The sequence below is a fragment of the Talpa occidentalis genome, unplaced genomic scaffold, assembly GCF_014898055.3.
Source record: "Talpa occidentalis isolate TD23 unplaced genomic scaffold, MPIMG_talOcc4v2.1 talOcc4.10, whole genome shotgun sequence".
Classification (NCBI taxonomy): domain Eukaryota; kingdom Metazoa; phylum Chordata; class Mammalia; order Eulipotyphla; family Talpidae; genus Talpa; species Talpa occidentalis.
In genome coordinates, this window is record NW_023600993.1 from 75,531,688 (window position 1) to 75,548,622 (window position 16,935).

Below are 16,935 nucleotides of genomic sequence, written 5' to 3' on the forward strand. Positions count from 1 at the left end.
AAGCAATTAAAAATGTAAATAATTCCATTTAACATATTTATGAAAGTATTAAAAGACTATGCTTTAACATCTGTTATAATAAAAATCTTTTATTATAATACAAAGTTTCTGGATTTTAGTGGTTTCTTAGTTTCAAATGATTGTAATCATCTTTAATTTTTGTTGTAATATGTTCCCAAACAATTCTGTTTTACTTGTTCATGTGATATTCTTCCCTTACACTGAAAATCTGAATTTAACATCAATAAATATTAAAGTTTCCCTAATCCTAATGTTCAGAATATGAGACAACTTGTTTAAAAGTTCTAAAGAAATGGAAGGTACACACATTGTCTCTATCACTGCACTTGAGAACAGGTTAAGAAGTCATTGTTATCATATCCCTTGTCTATAAAAAATAAAGCATGAAATAAATGTGTTTCTAGGATTATTTTCAAAGTTGTATGTAACATTCCCTCTTGTAAAAACACTGAACTAGAGTTTTAAATGAAAGTTTTTCAATAAGTGGATAACTTTATCCACTTACAACTTTATCCATTCAGCTATTGTCTATATTCAGAATTAACAACAAAATAGGGCCTCCTTTGGTGGCACAGGTGGTTGAGTGCAGCCCTGTGAAGCTGTTTGCAGCCTCTGCAGTGCTGGTTCAATCCCAGCTGGCCGGCACACCTCTTCTGTCTCGCCTGCTGCTCCCCTCAGTAGTGTATTTTGTCAATCTGCCTGTTCTGTTCCCCGCTCTGTCTGTGGTGAATCCTCTCACCCTCCTGTGCATCTGGCCTGTACCCCAGTTCTTGTATAAATATATAACTAAATCTTTAAAAAAATACATACTTTTGGCATTATTAGAATATGAGAGAAGAATGAGGAAAAAAACTTGTATTTATTATATATATTAAACTTTTGAATTTATTATCTATATAAATATTATATATATATAAAACAAGATCATTTCATATGTATAATGAAACTGGAATTAGAATGTGGTTAAAACTGCATACTCTATTAGGTTTATTCAAGCATATTTATCCTTAACGTTTATTTTTAGTCTATCCGTAGGGAGTAATTAAGGATCAGGTTTGCTCATATGGTAGTTTCATTCCTGGAAAAAAGTCAGTGGTAGAGGAGGAGGCTGGTTGCCTGCTCCTAAAGTCTGTCTCTTTTTTGAGCTTGCTTGGTCGAAATCTCCAGGAGGGTCTGATATATATTGGTACAATATTTATGTGGATTGCAAATAATTTGGTTTCTTGCATTTCTCAGAACCAAATAAAAAAAAATCAGCAAATTTCTGATATCCTAAAGATATTTCCTTTCTTAATAGACCAGATTTCTGCACAACTGAAGGAAACTAGGCCTAATAGTCCTTTGCCTACATGACTGTTAGCTCTTGCAACCTTGTACATTCTGACTATTCTGTGGCTTGTTTCTCTTCACAGTTGCTGACAAATTAGAAAAAAGTGAAGGTATTCCAGTGGAAAAAGTAAGACTAACTGAAAGACCTGAAAATCTGAGCTCTAACAATGAAATTTTGGATTGGGACATATACCAGTACTATAAATTTTTGGCAGAAAGAGGAGATGTTCAGATACAAGTATGTATACAGACAAATTTAAATGTTTAAAACATGCACTATATAAGGGATTTGGTTCTGAGCCCCAGAAATAATGCCCCATCTTAAATGATAAAGGGAAGAGACATGCCCTTCTCTTTGTACTACTCTTTTTTTTGTTTGTCTCCTGCATTTGCAGTTCTTGTGGCTTATGGAAGAGGCAGTTGCCATAGTAATGGCAAATTATTTTTGCATTTACTACATAAAATTTCATTTTAAGAAACCTATATTTTAATTATAGAAAAAATGTAACATTCAACATTGGCTTTAATATGAATGAGTTCTAACCAGGTTCCAGAAGTATTCTATTTTTGAGACTGTGAATGAGACATTTGTATAACCTTTGAGAGCCAAGAGTTAAGCCCTGGGGTTTATGTGCCCAGGTGTTGCTGTACACCAGCAGACGATCATCCTGACATTGAGAAGTCCATATGCCCAGAATCAACCAATTACCCATTGAAAGACATAGTCTGGAAGATTTTTCTACTTCTTTTTTAAGATATGCCAACCACATTAAACTGGCTCAACATACTATATTAAAATCACCAAGTAAAGTTTTCTTTGTCTTTCTTCTTTCTTTTTTAACTGATTTATTTTTAATTGAGATATTTTGAGGTCCCCATCAGGTAATACCACCTAGTGCACCCACCACCAAATCACCCATACTCCATCACCATAGTCCATTGTACTTTCTTCCTTCTTTGTTCTTACGCCTCCCCCCAAACCCTTCCCCCCTTGGTGTCACATTTCTGTAGTCAGCTATCGAGGGTTAGTTTTTAAGCTTGTCAGCTTGTCTTTATCTGATCTTAGTTTAGTTCTCTATATTCCACATATTAGTGACACCATTCAATATTTGTCTTTCTATTTCTGACTTATTTCACTTAGCATTATCCCTTCAAGCTCCATACAAGGTGATATAAATGTCATTTTCTGATTATTGAGTAATAATATTCCTGTGTGTGTTTGTGTGTGTGTGTGTGTGTGTGTGTATACACTGCATCTTCTTATAATCAGCTCTTTGGGGGCATTTAAGTTGTTTCCATAATTAACCTATAGTAAATAGCACTGTAATAAACATGGAAGTGGAACTTTCCTTTCAAATAAGTGTTTTTTTTTCAGTTTTTAGGGGTAGATGCCTAGGAGTGGAATTACTGGGTCAAAGATCAATGTTTAACATTTTGAGATGCCTCCCTTCTGCCTTCCATAAGGGCTAGAGCAGTTTGCATTCCCACCAGCAGTGTAGAAGGGTTACAATGTCTCCACATCCTCGCCAGCACTTGTTGGGTCTGGCCTTTTCAATATGGGCCATTCTCAGAGGTGTGAGATGGTATCTCATTGTGGTCTTGAATTGCATTTCCATGTGCCTACTGGCAATTGGAGTGTCTTCTTTGGAGAAGTATTTGTTTAGTTCTTCTACCCACTTTTTGATTTTTTTGGTTTTGTAGAGTCTTTTGAGTTCTTTATATTTTTTTTATTCATCCTTTTTCAGATGTATGGCATACAGATATTTTTCCTATTCAGTAAGGTATATTTTCTTTTTAGTTATGGTTTCTTTTGCTGTACAGAAGCTTTTATAGTTTGATGTAGTCCTGGTTGTTTATGTTCTCTTTTGCTTACCTTGCTATTGGGGATGGCACCAAGAAAATTTAAGTCATGAAATGTTTTTGCATATGTTTTTTTCTATGTATTTTATCATTTCAGGTTTTATAACCAAGACTTTTATCCATTTTGAATTGATTTTTGTGTATGATATAAGATAGTAGTTTAGTTTCATCCTTCCTGAGTTGTACTATTCCCTTGAGGACTCATGTTGCCATTTGTTGGGTCATTCCTTATTCACATTATTAGCTTTGGGACCCAGCTGCTCTATGTGAGGCTTCTAGTCATGGCTCCTCCCCCTTCATTGGTTAAGGGTCTCCTCTGTCTAGGCAGCTGCTAGAGTCTCACTGGAGGTCAAGAGGACTCTGGCTGCTCTGGCACCCTCCCCAGTACAGGTCCAGGGTCTCACTAGTGGGAGGGGGGTCCTCTCTTTTCTTAATTTGAGTTAATACTACTGTTAAAGTCATTTTCAAAACTAATCATTTCTAGGTATCTCTTGGACAATTACATCTAATTGGGAGGAAAGGCCTTGATCAAGATTACTACGTGAGTCAATCCAGATTTGCTCATGTGGGGTGGGGAGAAAAATGGTGAAGAGAGGCTGATGAACATGTAAAAGGGGATAGGGTTTGTGGAAGAGTTGCTGAGGGAAGCTCACTACTGCTTTCTTAGTCACATTTGCTTCTGAGCTTTTGAGGAGGAACAAAGTTCACCAGATGGAGCATTTTTAAAGGGGATACTCCTGAAGAAACAGTTGGTAGAGGGAAGTTTCCATGGTCCCATTTAACCAAACCTCTTTCCACTGCAACTTACTGTTTGAATAAAATTAGATGAGAAACATAGCCCCACCTGCTGGGACATACCCATTCCCCAAAGGTCAGCTGTGGAAAATCCAACTGGGACTTTCTGCTAGAAACATGAGCACCAGCCTCAGCCCCATTTGGCTAAATCATAAGATAGGCTGCTTTCAATATAATTAGAAGTATGATTAAGCATTTTTATAAATTTGCAAAACTCCTTTCAATGACTTTGCTTAACTTACCTTATCCCAGTGTGGTTAGAAGATTAATTAACAATTCAAACTTATAGTGGAGAAAAAGCAAATAAACTTGACCTACACAGGATCCTCCTCAGTAAGATGCTAGAGCCCTGGATATGGTCTTGTCTAAATTTGATTGTGGTTTCAAAACCCTGTGTCTCTAGAGATCCGGTGAAGTAACTGGAAATCTTTTTAAGAGGTATTTTGCAGCCCTTGTCATTTTATAGGAACCATGTGCTATTTCTCTCAAACCCTACTTCACATACCCTAATTCAACATAGTCCTCATGGACTATGCAATAAAAATAACTACTTTATACAATGGCTACATAAAAAAGTGATCTATTACTACTTTCTGTTTCCATTTCCACTGTTATTTTATAAATGTGTCTTTGGTACTGTAGTTTGTATTTTATATGAGGTATAGTAAACAATCAAATTTAGCAAAGGTAATAAAATGTGATAAAATAAGCAGCACTTGAAATAAGCCTAGGCTTCCCAAGACAGATCAATTGAAGGTCTTCAGATTATTTTCTATCCTCATCAAAACTAAGATTTTAGCTTCTCAGGAAGGTGGTGGATTTATAATATTACTCAAATGTCAGATTTTAGCCTGTGGTGGACTGCTCTACCAACCATAGGATGCATAACTGAGATGAATTCCCCATTTCCACAAATTTTATTGTGAAGGCACCCAAAGTTCAGCTATCAGGAATATCCAGTAATCTTAGTAGGGCACATAAAACCCCACAGACTTAAGTACTACTGGTCAGTTCTAGCTACCGTGGATACCTGATGGGAGCTGTAACTGCCTCCAGGTGAAGATGAATGCAATCCCAAGGCCACCACTGATGGACTCTGGTGCTTTATTAGCAACAATTTATCATTTGGGAATGCGCAGGACTCTTAGTCAGGGTTCCCTGTAAACTCATTCACAGAGGTTTTATTATCTCTGTTTTACAAATGAGAAGCTGAGGCTAAGAGATGAATTAACTTGCTTCAAGTCTTATAGCGATGAAAAAGCTATATTAAAAATATAGCCTTTAAGGGCCTCCCTGGTGGCGCAAGGGTTAAGATGCAACCTATGAAGCAATCCGCGGCCACTGCAGCAGGAGTTCAATTCCCGGCCAGCCAGGGAGCAACCCACATGGCGCAGTAGACCTCTCCTGACTCACCCGCTGCTCCCTCAGCAGTGTATTTCAGTCATTCTGCCTGTTCTGCTCCCCACTCTGTCTCTGGTGAATCCTCTCACCCCACACCTCTGGCCAGCTCTTGTATACATAAATAAATTTTTAAAATATAGCCTTTAAAATTAATTAATTAAATTTCTTTCTTACATCATTGTAGTCCCCATAGATCTCCCGCCACCATATCATCTGTGACCCATCACCGTGTTCCCTTGTGTTTAATCCTTCCCTTGTTTTACTTCCTTTCCTTCCCCCTCCTTTGCTGTATGGCTTAATTCTATGGTCAGTTTGCTAGTTTTGACTTTTTTCTTGACCTTTTGTTTAGTTTCTCTATATTCCACATGTAAGTAAGGCCATCAGTATTTATCTTATTAACTGACTCATTTCAGCCAGCATAATTCACTCCAGTTCCACCTATGTTACTGCAAAATGGTATGAGTTTGTCTTTTTGATTATTGATTAATATTCCATTGTATTAATATACCACAACTTTTTGATCCATTTGTCTATTTGGAGGCATTTGGGTTGTTTCCATATCTTGGCTATTGTAAATAGTTCCGGAATAAACATAGTTTGTTCCAGTGCAGGTTTCCTTTCAAATTAATGTTTTTGTGTCCTTTGGGTAGATTCCTAGGAGTGGAATCACTGGGTCATATGGTAGATCCATTTTAGTGTTCTGAGAAACCGCACAGTTTTCTATAGTAGCTGGACCAATTTACATTCCCATCAGTAGTGTAAGAGGGTTCATTTATCTCCACAACCTCTCCAGCATTTGTTGTCAAGTTTTTTTAATGTGGACCATTATTACTGGAGTTAGTGGTATCTCATTTTGGTTTTAATCTGCATTTCCTTGATAACTAGTGATGTTGAATAAGGCTTTTAGAATTTGAACACAGGGTTTCAGCATTCAAAACCTGTGTTTTTTCCATTAAACTTACTTGCTTTTGACCTGAGTCAAAAAAATACAACTTCCAAAATCTACTTTCCTTTCTTATAAAACAAGAAGGACTAACGTAATATACCAGTTTGCTTCAGCTGTAATTTTCTGCTGATGAGTTTAGCCCCATGCTTCCCATCCAGATATCCAAAAAGGCTGATTTAATTCCTGAACTGTCCCAGTATTTCAGGTACATTCTGGAGCAAACCCAGGGTGGTCATTTCTGCTTTATTTTGCCTGAAAATCTAGGACTTGCATGGAGGGTTTCAGTCAAGATCTCAAACTTGCAGATTGATTGACTAATGTATCAGTTAGTTCAGGTTGCAACACAAACCATTCCCAGAATTTGGCTTTAAAACAACCACCATTTCTTTAATTCATGATTTTAGGAGATCAACAGTTTGGACTGGGTTCAGCTAAGTAATTCTGCTCTGGATCAAGTTAATCTTGATTTTTGCTGGGTTTGCACATGCATCTGTAGTTAGTGAAGCGTATTGACAAGAGCTGACTGGTTTATGATGGCTTAATCTGTGACAACTAGGACAACTGGGTTGCACCACATGCTCTCATCCTCTAGCCAACTATTCCAAGATTTTCATGTGGCACCCAAAGATTCTAAGAATACCAGAAAACTCACTACTCTTGAGGCCTAGGTTCAGAACTCACAAATTACTTCTGCCACATTCTTTTGGTCAAAATAGGTCATAAAGGGCATCCCTGGTGGTGCAGGCAGTTGAGCGCAGCGCTGTGAAGCTGTCCACAGCCTCTGCAGTGCGGGTTCAATCCCTGCCGGCCAGGAAGATACCCACATGGCATGGCAGACCTCTCCTGTTTCGCCCACTGCTCCCCTCACCAGTGCATTTCAGTCTGCCTGCCTGTTCTGTTCTCCACTCTGTCTCTAGTAAATCCTCTCAGCCTCCCGTGCATCTAGCTTGTACCATGGTTCTTGTATGCATGAATAAATAAATCTTTTTTTTTTTTTTTTTTAAAAAAAAGGTCATGAAGTCAGCCAGCCTTTCAGGGGTAGGAAAAAAGCACATCTTGCCTAGGCAGAACTGCAAAGTGTGTGGTCGTTTTTGTAACTTACCATACCTAGTTGTACCAGAATCAACTTGGAGTGGTACGGAGATACAAACGAGAGAGAGAAGATAGGAGGATAAAACCGATTTCTGAAAGACTCTTACTACAGCTCTTCCTATGGCTAGCTTCTCATCCTTCACGTTTCACCTTCTCAGAGAGGATTTTCTTGATCTGCTCCTCTTTCATCACTTTTATGCTGTGTTTATTTCCTCTAACCTGAGTCACTCCTGCACAATATAATATATTGCTTACTGTCTATCTCCCCCAATAGAATGTATGTTCTTATCTATCTTGCTCACTACTCAGATTAGTACCTGGAACATATTAGGTACTAATTGATGATAGCATCCTGAACATATACATTGCACCTCACTCTAAGACCCACCACTTGAGTTACTATACTAATGCCTCATTCCTTCAAAGAAAATTACTAGGGTAGTCTCTTTAAAAATGTGATTCCCCATGTATTGCCCAGCAAATTAATTATCAAAATACTTAGAAATAACTACCTTGGCTTTTTTTCTCTCTTCTTACTGAATTAATCTCTCCCATGAATTGAAACCACAGGCAACATTTTCACCTCACTCTCCTCTCACCAAATTCTTACTTACTAAAAGTATTGCATATGCAATTCCTGATTACATTATCCTTAATTTCTGTATGTATATTTAAGTGTCATTTTGCATTTCTAAATATATAAAGTCTCAGAATGAATTGGATTAGGAAAACTGGGTGTTTTATGGCATATTATTAAAATGGATAAGGCACGATTTAATTAGACCTAGTGGAGGGATAATATCAAATATGTAAGGGCAACTACTTTGTCTACCCTGCCATGTGTTAAAAAGAAAAGAACTAATATCATTCCTTTTCAGGATGATTTACAGAGCCTGGGGTAAACAAAGTTAAATGTGTTAGAACAATGCATTTTCTTGGCATTTCATTCTAGGAGAACTGTTACAAACTGATTAAACTAAGGATTTTCTTAGACCCAATGAAAAATCATGCTCATTTTTTTAAAAAGATGTGCATTCAAATAATATAACTCACTTCACATAATGCTTGGGACATAGTATATTTATCTATCTAAAACACAATCAATTTTAAGAGACATTATTTTATGCTATAGTGAGAAAGAAACAATACTACCAGTATATATTACATGATGCTATTGATGGTAAGAAATGTTCTCATTAGAATGGGAGATGGGGAAATGTACATTGTAATTAGTAAAATATGATGGTAGCTACTCAGTAAATATTTGTAGGATGAATGAATGATGTCTTAGTCTGTTTGAACTGCTATCACAAAAATACTATATACTGGGTAGCTTATAAACAATAGAAAATTCTCATATTTCTGGAGGCTGGAAGTCTGAAATCAGGGTGCCAGCCTGTTTGGGTGAGGACCCACTTCTAGTTTTTAGACTTCTTGTTGAATCTTCATATAGCAGAAGAAGCTAGCTAGTTGTTTGGGTTCTCTTTTATAAGGCCACTAATTCCATTAATGAGGGCTCTGCCAATCACCTCCCAAAGTCATTACCTTCTAATACCATCATCCTGGGCATTAGTTTTCAACATGTGAATTTTGAGGGAACACAAATATGTTGATTATAGCAAATGGTTAGATGGATGGATGATGGTATATAGATGGTTATGAATGGATATATGAATACTTGATCTTAATTCTTTGAAAGCAAGAACTCAGGTTGACTCATGTGTATCCATCAAAGTAGCTTATTATGGTACTTTCACATAGTCTTTGATAAATGTTTATACAATTGAAGCAATAGCATTAAGGACAATTTTACTGAAATTCCAAGTAAGTCAAGACAGAGAAGGAGTATAGAAGAGGAAATTAGAGAGATGTGTATTTATTTTGGTCTGTATAGAAGCATTAATGAAAGATGGAGAAAAGCCCCAAGTCTTATTTGCTTCTGAGGAAGTTCTCAACTCTTTGAGAACCAAATTCTGAAAATTATTTCATAGAACCATAATACTAGAGTCCCAAGGGACAAAAAGATTAGAATCTAACCTTATTTTAGAGATTTATAAATGTATCATTTAGTCTCTCATTCATTCATTAATTACAGAAATATCTTCTGAGTCCCCTAATGTAGGAAGACACTGTACTAAGTAGAAGAAATTCAACATTGGAAAAAACAGATAACTCATCAGATAATGGATGTATGCCATGATAGTAAGTTAGGGGTATATTTGAATCTTAGTTCCATAGAGGTATTCATAAGAAATACCTTTACTTTTTAGATAAAACTTCTCTGATAAACGTGATTATTAAATCATAATTTTGAACATACATTTGATTTCCCAATAAATGATTAGTAAATCAATCATTGCTGAAAATCTCTCCTACCCAATTGACATTTATGTTATTCCAATTCGGTGTTTATAATATGGCTTCCTCATATTTTTGCAAGTGTTAGCCTTTGAATATTTTACTTCATCCATACTAAGGTAATTACTATTTCCTGGATACACTTAGACATTTTCTTTGCTGTTCTTAACTCATTTTATTCCCCCAGCCTATCAAGCCCTCTGCACTGGTGAATCCTCTTAATCTTTTGTGAGCCCTTGTACCAGGAAGGCTGAGTGCTAAGTGCATGGGAATTGGATTTAGGTTGCTTGAAGCCTGCATATGTTTTGTGTGTCATTAGATATAAATGCCTTCCTTACAGTGCTGCTGTGAAGACTAGTTAAGAAAAAGTTTGTAAAGTGCTTTTCATAGAACTGACTACAGTTTCTATTATTCTAAATCCCTACTGTCTTAATGCTATATACATACATTTCTTTCTTCGCGGTACAGTTAAGAAGCAGATGTAGGTGACAGAGGAGTAGGCTGGGTTCTTTGCACTGCCTGTCACTAGCAAAGAGCCAATAAGCAGAGATAGGAATTGAATCTATAAGTGCTTTTATTTTTTAGATCACTGGCCATCAGTCTGGGAGAATGGAGTGTGTAAAACCCGAAGAGACTGTTTTGACATCTCATCTCTAGCTGGCCTTTTTATAATGGGTTAGACAAAGAAAGTTAGTCATAAGCAAACAGCCCATCAGAATAACCCCATACAGTTGATATTCCTGGTATTCGTCACATTCAGCCCCCAGAACATGTTAGATTCCCAGTTATCTTGACCCTGGTACATCCCGCCTGCTGATCCTGGTTAATTTCTGATGGTGTCAATGTCTGGCATTCATTCAGGCATTATCAGGGCAAAGATCTCAGTTCAAGGCAAGAGTTTTAGTTTAAAGAAAACAGGTCATTAGTCATATGGTGTGTATGTGCAGATTCCTATATTAGGTATGGTGTTCTTCCCTTCCTTGCTAGCCCCCTATCATAGGAACAATAGGTTTTCCTTTTTAATCTATGAGTCACTGGTAATATTTAACATAATAAAATTTTTGAAAGAATAAAGAACAGAAAAGATGGATGAATGAATGGGTGTGTGATGTGATGGGGTCCAGCACTATCAGTATTTGTATTCATATCCATACGGCAGACTGATTTAAAAAAAAAGAATGGAGTTATCAAATAAGTTGGCAATATTTCTAGAGCAAACTTACATATAAAAGAATTTACCCACATACATATATACCATGGAATATTACTCAGCATTCAAAAAAGATAAACACATGCAATTTGCAGCAACATGGATGGCACTGGAAGGGATCATGCTCAGCGAAATAAGCCAAAAAGAAAAAGAAAAATACCGGATGGTCTCACTCATAGCAGGAATCTAGAAAACTTAAATAAGGGACCAGGAAAATGAATAACTATAAGAAAGTGAAAATCAAAATCAACAAAAAACTATGAACCAGAGACACTTTTTGGGGGGTGGAGGCGGGAGGGGAGGGATTGGGGTCAGAATGGGGGGGGGTTGCAATTGTATGGGGAATATAAAAATAAAATTTATTATTTAAAAAATAAAAATTAAAAAAAAAAGAATTTACCCACATTTTACCCTTGAACATATTGTCCTTTTGGGAATGAGTAAATCTTTACATACCAACCTAATCATGGCTTTCAAAACAGCAGAAGTGCTGTATCCTACTAAGACAGTTTGGAGAGTGTCTTCATTTCTCATTATTAGAATTGATTTTTTTATTATTATTTAATATGGTATCTGAGGAGAACTTCTGGAAGGTCAGGCTGAGGTCTAGGGAATGAGACAACAGGGACAGGCCAGCCCTTGTGCATTCTAGACTAAGCATTTCATTTAATGATATGACCTTGAGAGAATCAGAGGTTTCACTTCAGTTTGATTTAGAAAGAACTGGCCTCAAGTTCACCTCTGCAGAAAGATCTGGCCTCAGCAGGCAGCTATGTGTGTCTGGTCTTGTTTACTCTGCCTTAAAAATATTAGGATGCTACATATCCAGTTCTGTCAATTGTACAAACTGTCTTATAAAATAAGTACTAGTGTCTACATAGAAGAGTCCGTTTTTCGAAATAGATTTTTAATTCTATAGTTCGGATTCATCTGTCCTCCAGGGAGCCATTGCCCATTATCCATTTCTAAATGTGAGAAACAACTCCTCACATTTTAAAATGATATATGTGAACCATAAATAAATATTGCACTCTTCAGGTCTATGGCTAAAAACCATTAGAAAGAGTGTCTTGAACACAGTGGCCATTTCATAGATTTTTTTTTGAGGTATGCTGATAAAGTTTCTTCCAAAGAGCCATTTTGTAGCATATATTCATGATTGTTAATAATATTATTTCTTTTCTCTCCAGAAAGCACTATACTACTTCTTAAAGGCAGCAAAGGCCGGAAGTGCAAATGCCATGGCATTTATAGGAAAGGTACGTGCTTCATCTTGGTCAATATTTTTCATTTCTTAAAAACCTAATAAATTAATGGTATCAGGAAAATGAACCCAGTGTAGGATGACAAGGTTATATGCCTCTTTCATGGAAGCATTTCATCAAAGCTTTAGCTACAAACTGAGGGTAGTAGTCTTGAGATGACATTTGGGGAAGAAGCCCTATACAACAGCAGTCTTTATCTGGGTCACCTAAAGTAGGCTTGAAAAGTGTACTTGGTCCAGAGTTTCTTCAGCTGCAGTCCCTGCTCCATGCCTAAGACCTCAGCAGCCCCCTTGCTAGCATTTAACAGAGATCCAGGATAGTTATTCATTGAAGACTTGGTACAGTCCTCAACCCAATCAGGTGCATTCTTTCTCCTCCCTAGTCCTGGTAACTAGCTCCAGGCTCACCAAGTCCATCCTATAATGTCCTCCCATCTCCCCCAGTGTTGCCCTTGGATCCCTGCACCCAATTTGCATTAGTAACCATGGGGACAATTGCCCTTCTTTCAGAAATGCTATACACCATAAATTTACATGGAAGGGAATGTGAAAAAAAAATAAATTGCATACACTTCTTGGACAAGGTCACTCCAGAGTATATACAATAGGTTGTTTCTTTAGTTTTTTTTCTATTTTTTAAACAGAGATGGAATTCAAATAACATAAAATTAATCATTTTAAATACAATTCAGTGGCATTTACTATATTCACAACATTGTACTATAATCACCTGTATGTAATTCTAAAACATTTTCATCACCCTCAAGTTCTTCAGTTTTTTTTTACTTTTTTTTTTTTTTTTGGTAGATGTATTTAGAAGGTAATGCTGCAGCACCACAAAATAATGCTACTGCCTTCAAATACTTTTCCATGGCAGCCAGTAAGGTATGTACTCAACCCATTGCTGTAAATGAAAGTACTTTGCCTTTATTCCACGCAGACTGGTGCTAAGAAGTTAAGTCCGATGTCCCGCATCCAGTTAATAGGCCTGGGGGTTTTGTGTCCTGGAGAAAAAGATTATTGTTGACAATAGAACAGGGAGTTGGAGAAGGGAGAGATGTGTCTTGTCTTCTTGGTAGATGGAAAATGGCAGTAACTTTACTGACCAAACAGGAGGTCAGACAGAAAGCAGAACTTTCCCCTCCCCCATGCAGTAGGTGAAGACTAGTTCAGGAAACAGGAAATAAAAGAGATGAAGGCAGAGCAAGGGAAAATGCATTCAAAAACTGCAGTAAGTGCAGGAGAGAGACAATCAAGAACTGCCAAGTTTTTTCCCAAAGGTCAGAAATTCCCTTGGTCTAGGCAGAAGGTTGTCAGAGAACTGACCATGACACAGTGAGTTAGAGCAGCGTTCTACAGACATAATTGCCAGTGTGGATGCCAGGACTGCAATTCACAAGATGTATTACTATGGGACTTCTCCATGCCTCATTTCCCCTTCTGTCAAATGGGAATATAAAAGGTTTGCCTCAAGGAGCTGTGATCCTATGCCTCTGAATCACATACAATATTGTAAACCAATGTTATCTCAATTGAAGCATTTTTTTAAATAAAGTGGTAATAGGAAATTTTAAAAATTTGCCTCATATTGCTATTGTCAGGACTTAATGAGTAAATATATATGCGTTGTATTGTAAAATACTTAAAGCAGTGTGTGGCACATAGTTAGTGCTACATATCAGCAATTATTTTTTGCAATCTGGGACCAATTTGCAATCTGGAATGAACCTCACACTATATCAAAGGCAGAACGGACTGGATCTGTGACAGAATATAGAAATCGTATACTATGGTTTCTTTCATAGAAGTATTTGCTTTCGGTTCTTGGTTCAGTGAGGCTTGTATGTGTCAGATAAAATTTACTAAACTACTCTGAATCTCTTTAGTGCATAAAGAATGTCCTCATCAAAACACTCATTATCCTAATGTTGGTGAATGGCCTTGATAAACTTTCAATTCCTTCACATTAAGAAGCATTTTGTTGTCTCACAATTTCATAGTGCAACACTGGCAGTAAAGATGTGTTCAAATTGAGGCATATTTTCAACTGTTCTCAGTTTTTAAAAGCCCACATGCTGCTTTAGGAGCCTATTTATAAATGACTAGCACCTCAGAGATGCTGCTATTGTGGTGTAAATTACTGAGAAGGCTGGTACTCTCCCTTGTAATTTATATGAAATTGTTGCTCAGCAAGACAGTTATCTGGAGTACCATTAGATTAGGACGACAAGGGGGAGCGAACTGAAAAAGAGGAGGAGTAATGTAACAGAGGAAGAGCTCTTATAATTTGGCAAGTAATGCTGATTTGTCAGCCCTAAGGAATAATGCCAGGAAGTTGAGTCTGTAAATTAACCCAGCTACTAAGCTATTCAGGGCTGTGTAACCAGCAGCGATCTGAGATACTTGTGTTCTAAACTTGAGCTGCCTTCCTTTACATAGAAAATCTGAAATTGTATTTATTCTGAATGAAAAGGTAATTTTTTTGAGTGGCATCAGGTGTACATGGCCGTATATTTCTTTATCATGGCCTTGATAATTTATTCATTTCTCACTTGGCATTACTACCAAAATAAAATTCACTACTTCCATTCTGCACACACATAAACTTTATTACTTTTTTAACTCTTGCTTTTTAATTTTTTTAAGTCGTAGCAGAACCCTATAGGTGCAAATCTATAGATTTTATGGCCTCTTTTGTCTTACTTACTCCAAAACATGAACAGTTATCTTATGTGATATGTGATACTTAAACCATATTAGACCATATCCTTCTGGTTTTCTCTCTCTCACCTCTGAACACATCAAGCCCATCTCCATTTCTATGCTTTCATCATATCTCCTCCCCTCCCAGAATCATCCCCCATTCTGAATCCTACCTGTCACCAAGAGCAGAGTTCAATTCTTTCTCCCTTCATAATTCATGCCTATACCATTTGTTGGCTCATATAATCTCTTTTCTCTCCTAAAATGACTCTACATGCACTCTTTGTACTCACTGAACTTTACTGCTTCTAACTTGTACCTTCCTTCTGTTGTCTGAAGATCATCTTTCCTCAACTAGAGGAGGCTAAGGGTCTTAGTATGGAGTAGGTTTCATTAAAAAATCTGCAAAGATGTAATCATATTGAAAAAAATTTTTGCCAAATAAATTACCATCTGCTCCCTAATTTCATGTCATATAATCTAAGCAAGAACATTGAACCCTAAGGAGGAAGTTATATATGGGTGGATTGCCTAAACATATATTTTTGCTTAGCCCAGAAAATGTTTTTAAAATTAGGAAACTTCTTATGAAAATCTGGAAATCTAGCTTTTCTTGGAAACTGCAAAAAGTTGAACCATGTGAGGCTGACACTCCATGTGACCACACTGGCTAGAACAGAGAACTGAGGAGTTTCTACTGCCTTTGAATAAGGCAGGTACCTCTGATTTGCCTCAGCCTTAACCACTGCCCCCATAACTTCACATAATATAATTCTTACATTTCCTGCATGAGTCCTTGATCTCTCTTGGTTGACCATTTCTGACCTGAAGTTTCTGAACAGATAGATACTCTGGTCCTTAAGCAATTGGTGACATATCCACTGAGTCCCTGGTTTCCTAGGGGATTTCTTTAAAAAGGAAATTAATTTTGCCCCAATATTTTAAATTTTCTCTTTCACTCTCTCTTCTTCCCTTCCATTTTTCTCAACTCCTAAATGAAGTTAGCTAGAAAGACACACTTAGTATACTCTATCACATCCATCACACCAGGCCTTGCTACTATCCCAAGACTCCTAGAACTACAAGCATGTCAGGAAAGAATAGAGAAGAGCACAGAGATATGCCACCTGTTTTAAATACAGATAGACTGTTTTTAAGAATTCTAACAATACTGGCCCTTCAGTATGCCTAGGTATTAATTTTGGAGTCTTGAAATAGTTTTCAAACTATGCCTTCTCTAGTTATGTGCTTGAGAAGTGCTATATCACTGAGGGATATTCTAGCTGCATCCACAATAAATAAATTTAGCTAGTAAAAATAAATTTGGAGAGTTTCCTTTCAGAACTTCAGTGCCTGAGGAAATCCTATAAATCTTTAAAACAAGCACCCTTGTTGGCTGAGTGAAAGCCAAGTGGCCAAACATCTCTCCCTACTCAGTCACTAGAGGTTGAAATGTGTGATGGCAGATGGAAAGAAAAAGTCAATTTTCTAGTTGGGAAAGTCACTATTAAGGCTCACACTTCAGGATTGATATAGTAAATATTAATATATTTGAATTTGTGCTAAATGCCAAATATGTAACTTTCCCTAGACTATTTAGTATATTAATCAGAAAAGAGAAGAGTTAGTATCAAGCGGAAAACATTGGTGATGTTATCAGGAGTCTAATTTGAATAAAGAAACATGTCAACAATGTTTAGCTCCATAATAATTGGATTGATATTATTCAGTCTCTAAACTGTTATTTGGCTATTTATGTCAACCTCCTTTGACCAAAGCTGGTAACAAGAATCCTATATAGCTCTCTCCCTTCTGGAAAACTCCTACACATCCTTCAAGACCCAGTTCAGAGTTCACCATCTTTGACAACTTAAACCCCTCAGTTACTGGCTTCATCGACACATGTTCCTTTTTTCGGTGCCTACAACACTTTCTACTATAAGACATCACATTTGA

General features: G+C 36.9%; 1 protein-coding gene across 13 annotated transcripts in view; it reads left to right on the forward strand.

Moving 5' to 3' along the window:
- The window catches only part of SEL1L2 (SEL1L2 adaptor subunit of ERAD E3 ubiquitin ligase), a 91,793-nt gene that overhangs the window by 56,081 nt on the left and 18,777 nt on the right, over nucleotides 1–16,935 (forward strand). For 11 of the 13 annotated variants that reach the window (XM_037494439.1, XM_037494444.1, XM_037494450.1 and 8 more), the window contains 4 exons: nucleotides 1,434–1,588; nucleotides 3,695–3,751; nucleotides 12,203–12,271; nucleotides 13,084–13,161. In XM_037494439.1, the coding sequence (XP_037350336.1) occupies nucleotides 1,434–1,588; nucleotides 3,695–3,751; nucleotides 12,203–12,271; nucleotides 13,084–13,161 (359 nt within the window). The remainder of the gene's footprint in view (nucleotides 1–1,433; nucleotides 1,589–3,694; nucleotides 3,752–12,202; nucleotides 12,272–13,083; nucleotides 13,162–16,935) is intronic. The other 2 variants (XM_054696209.1, XM_054696240.1) reach the window with 1 other exon arrangement.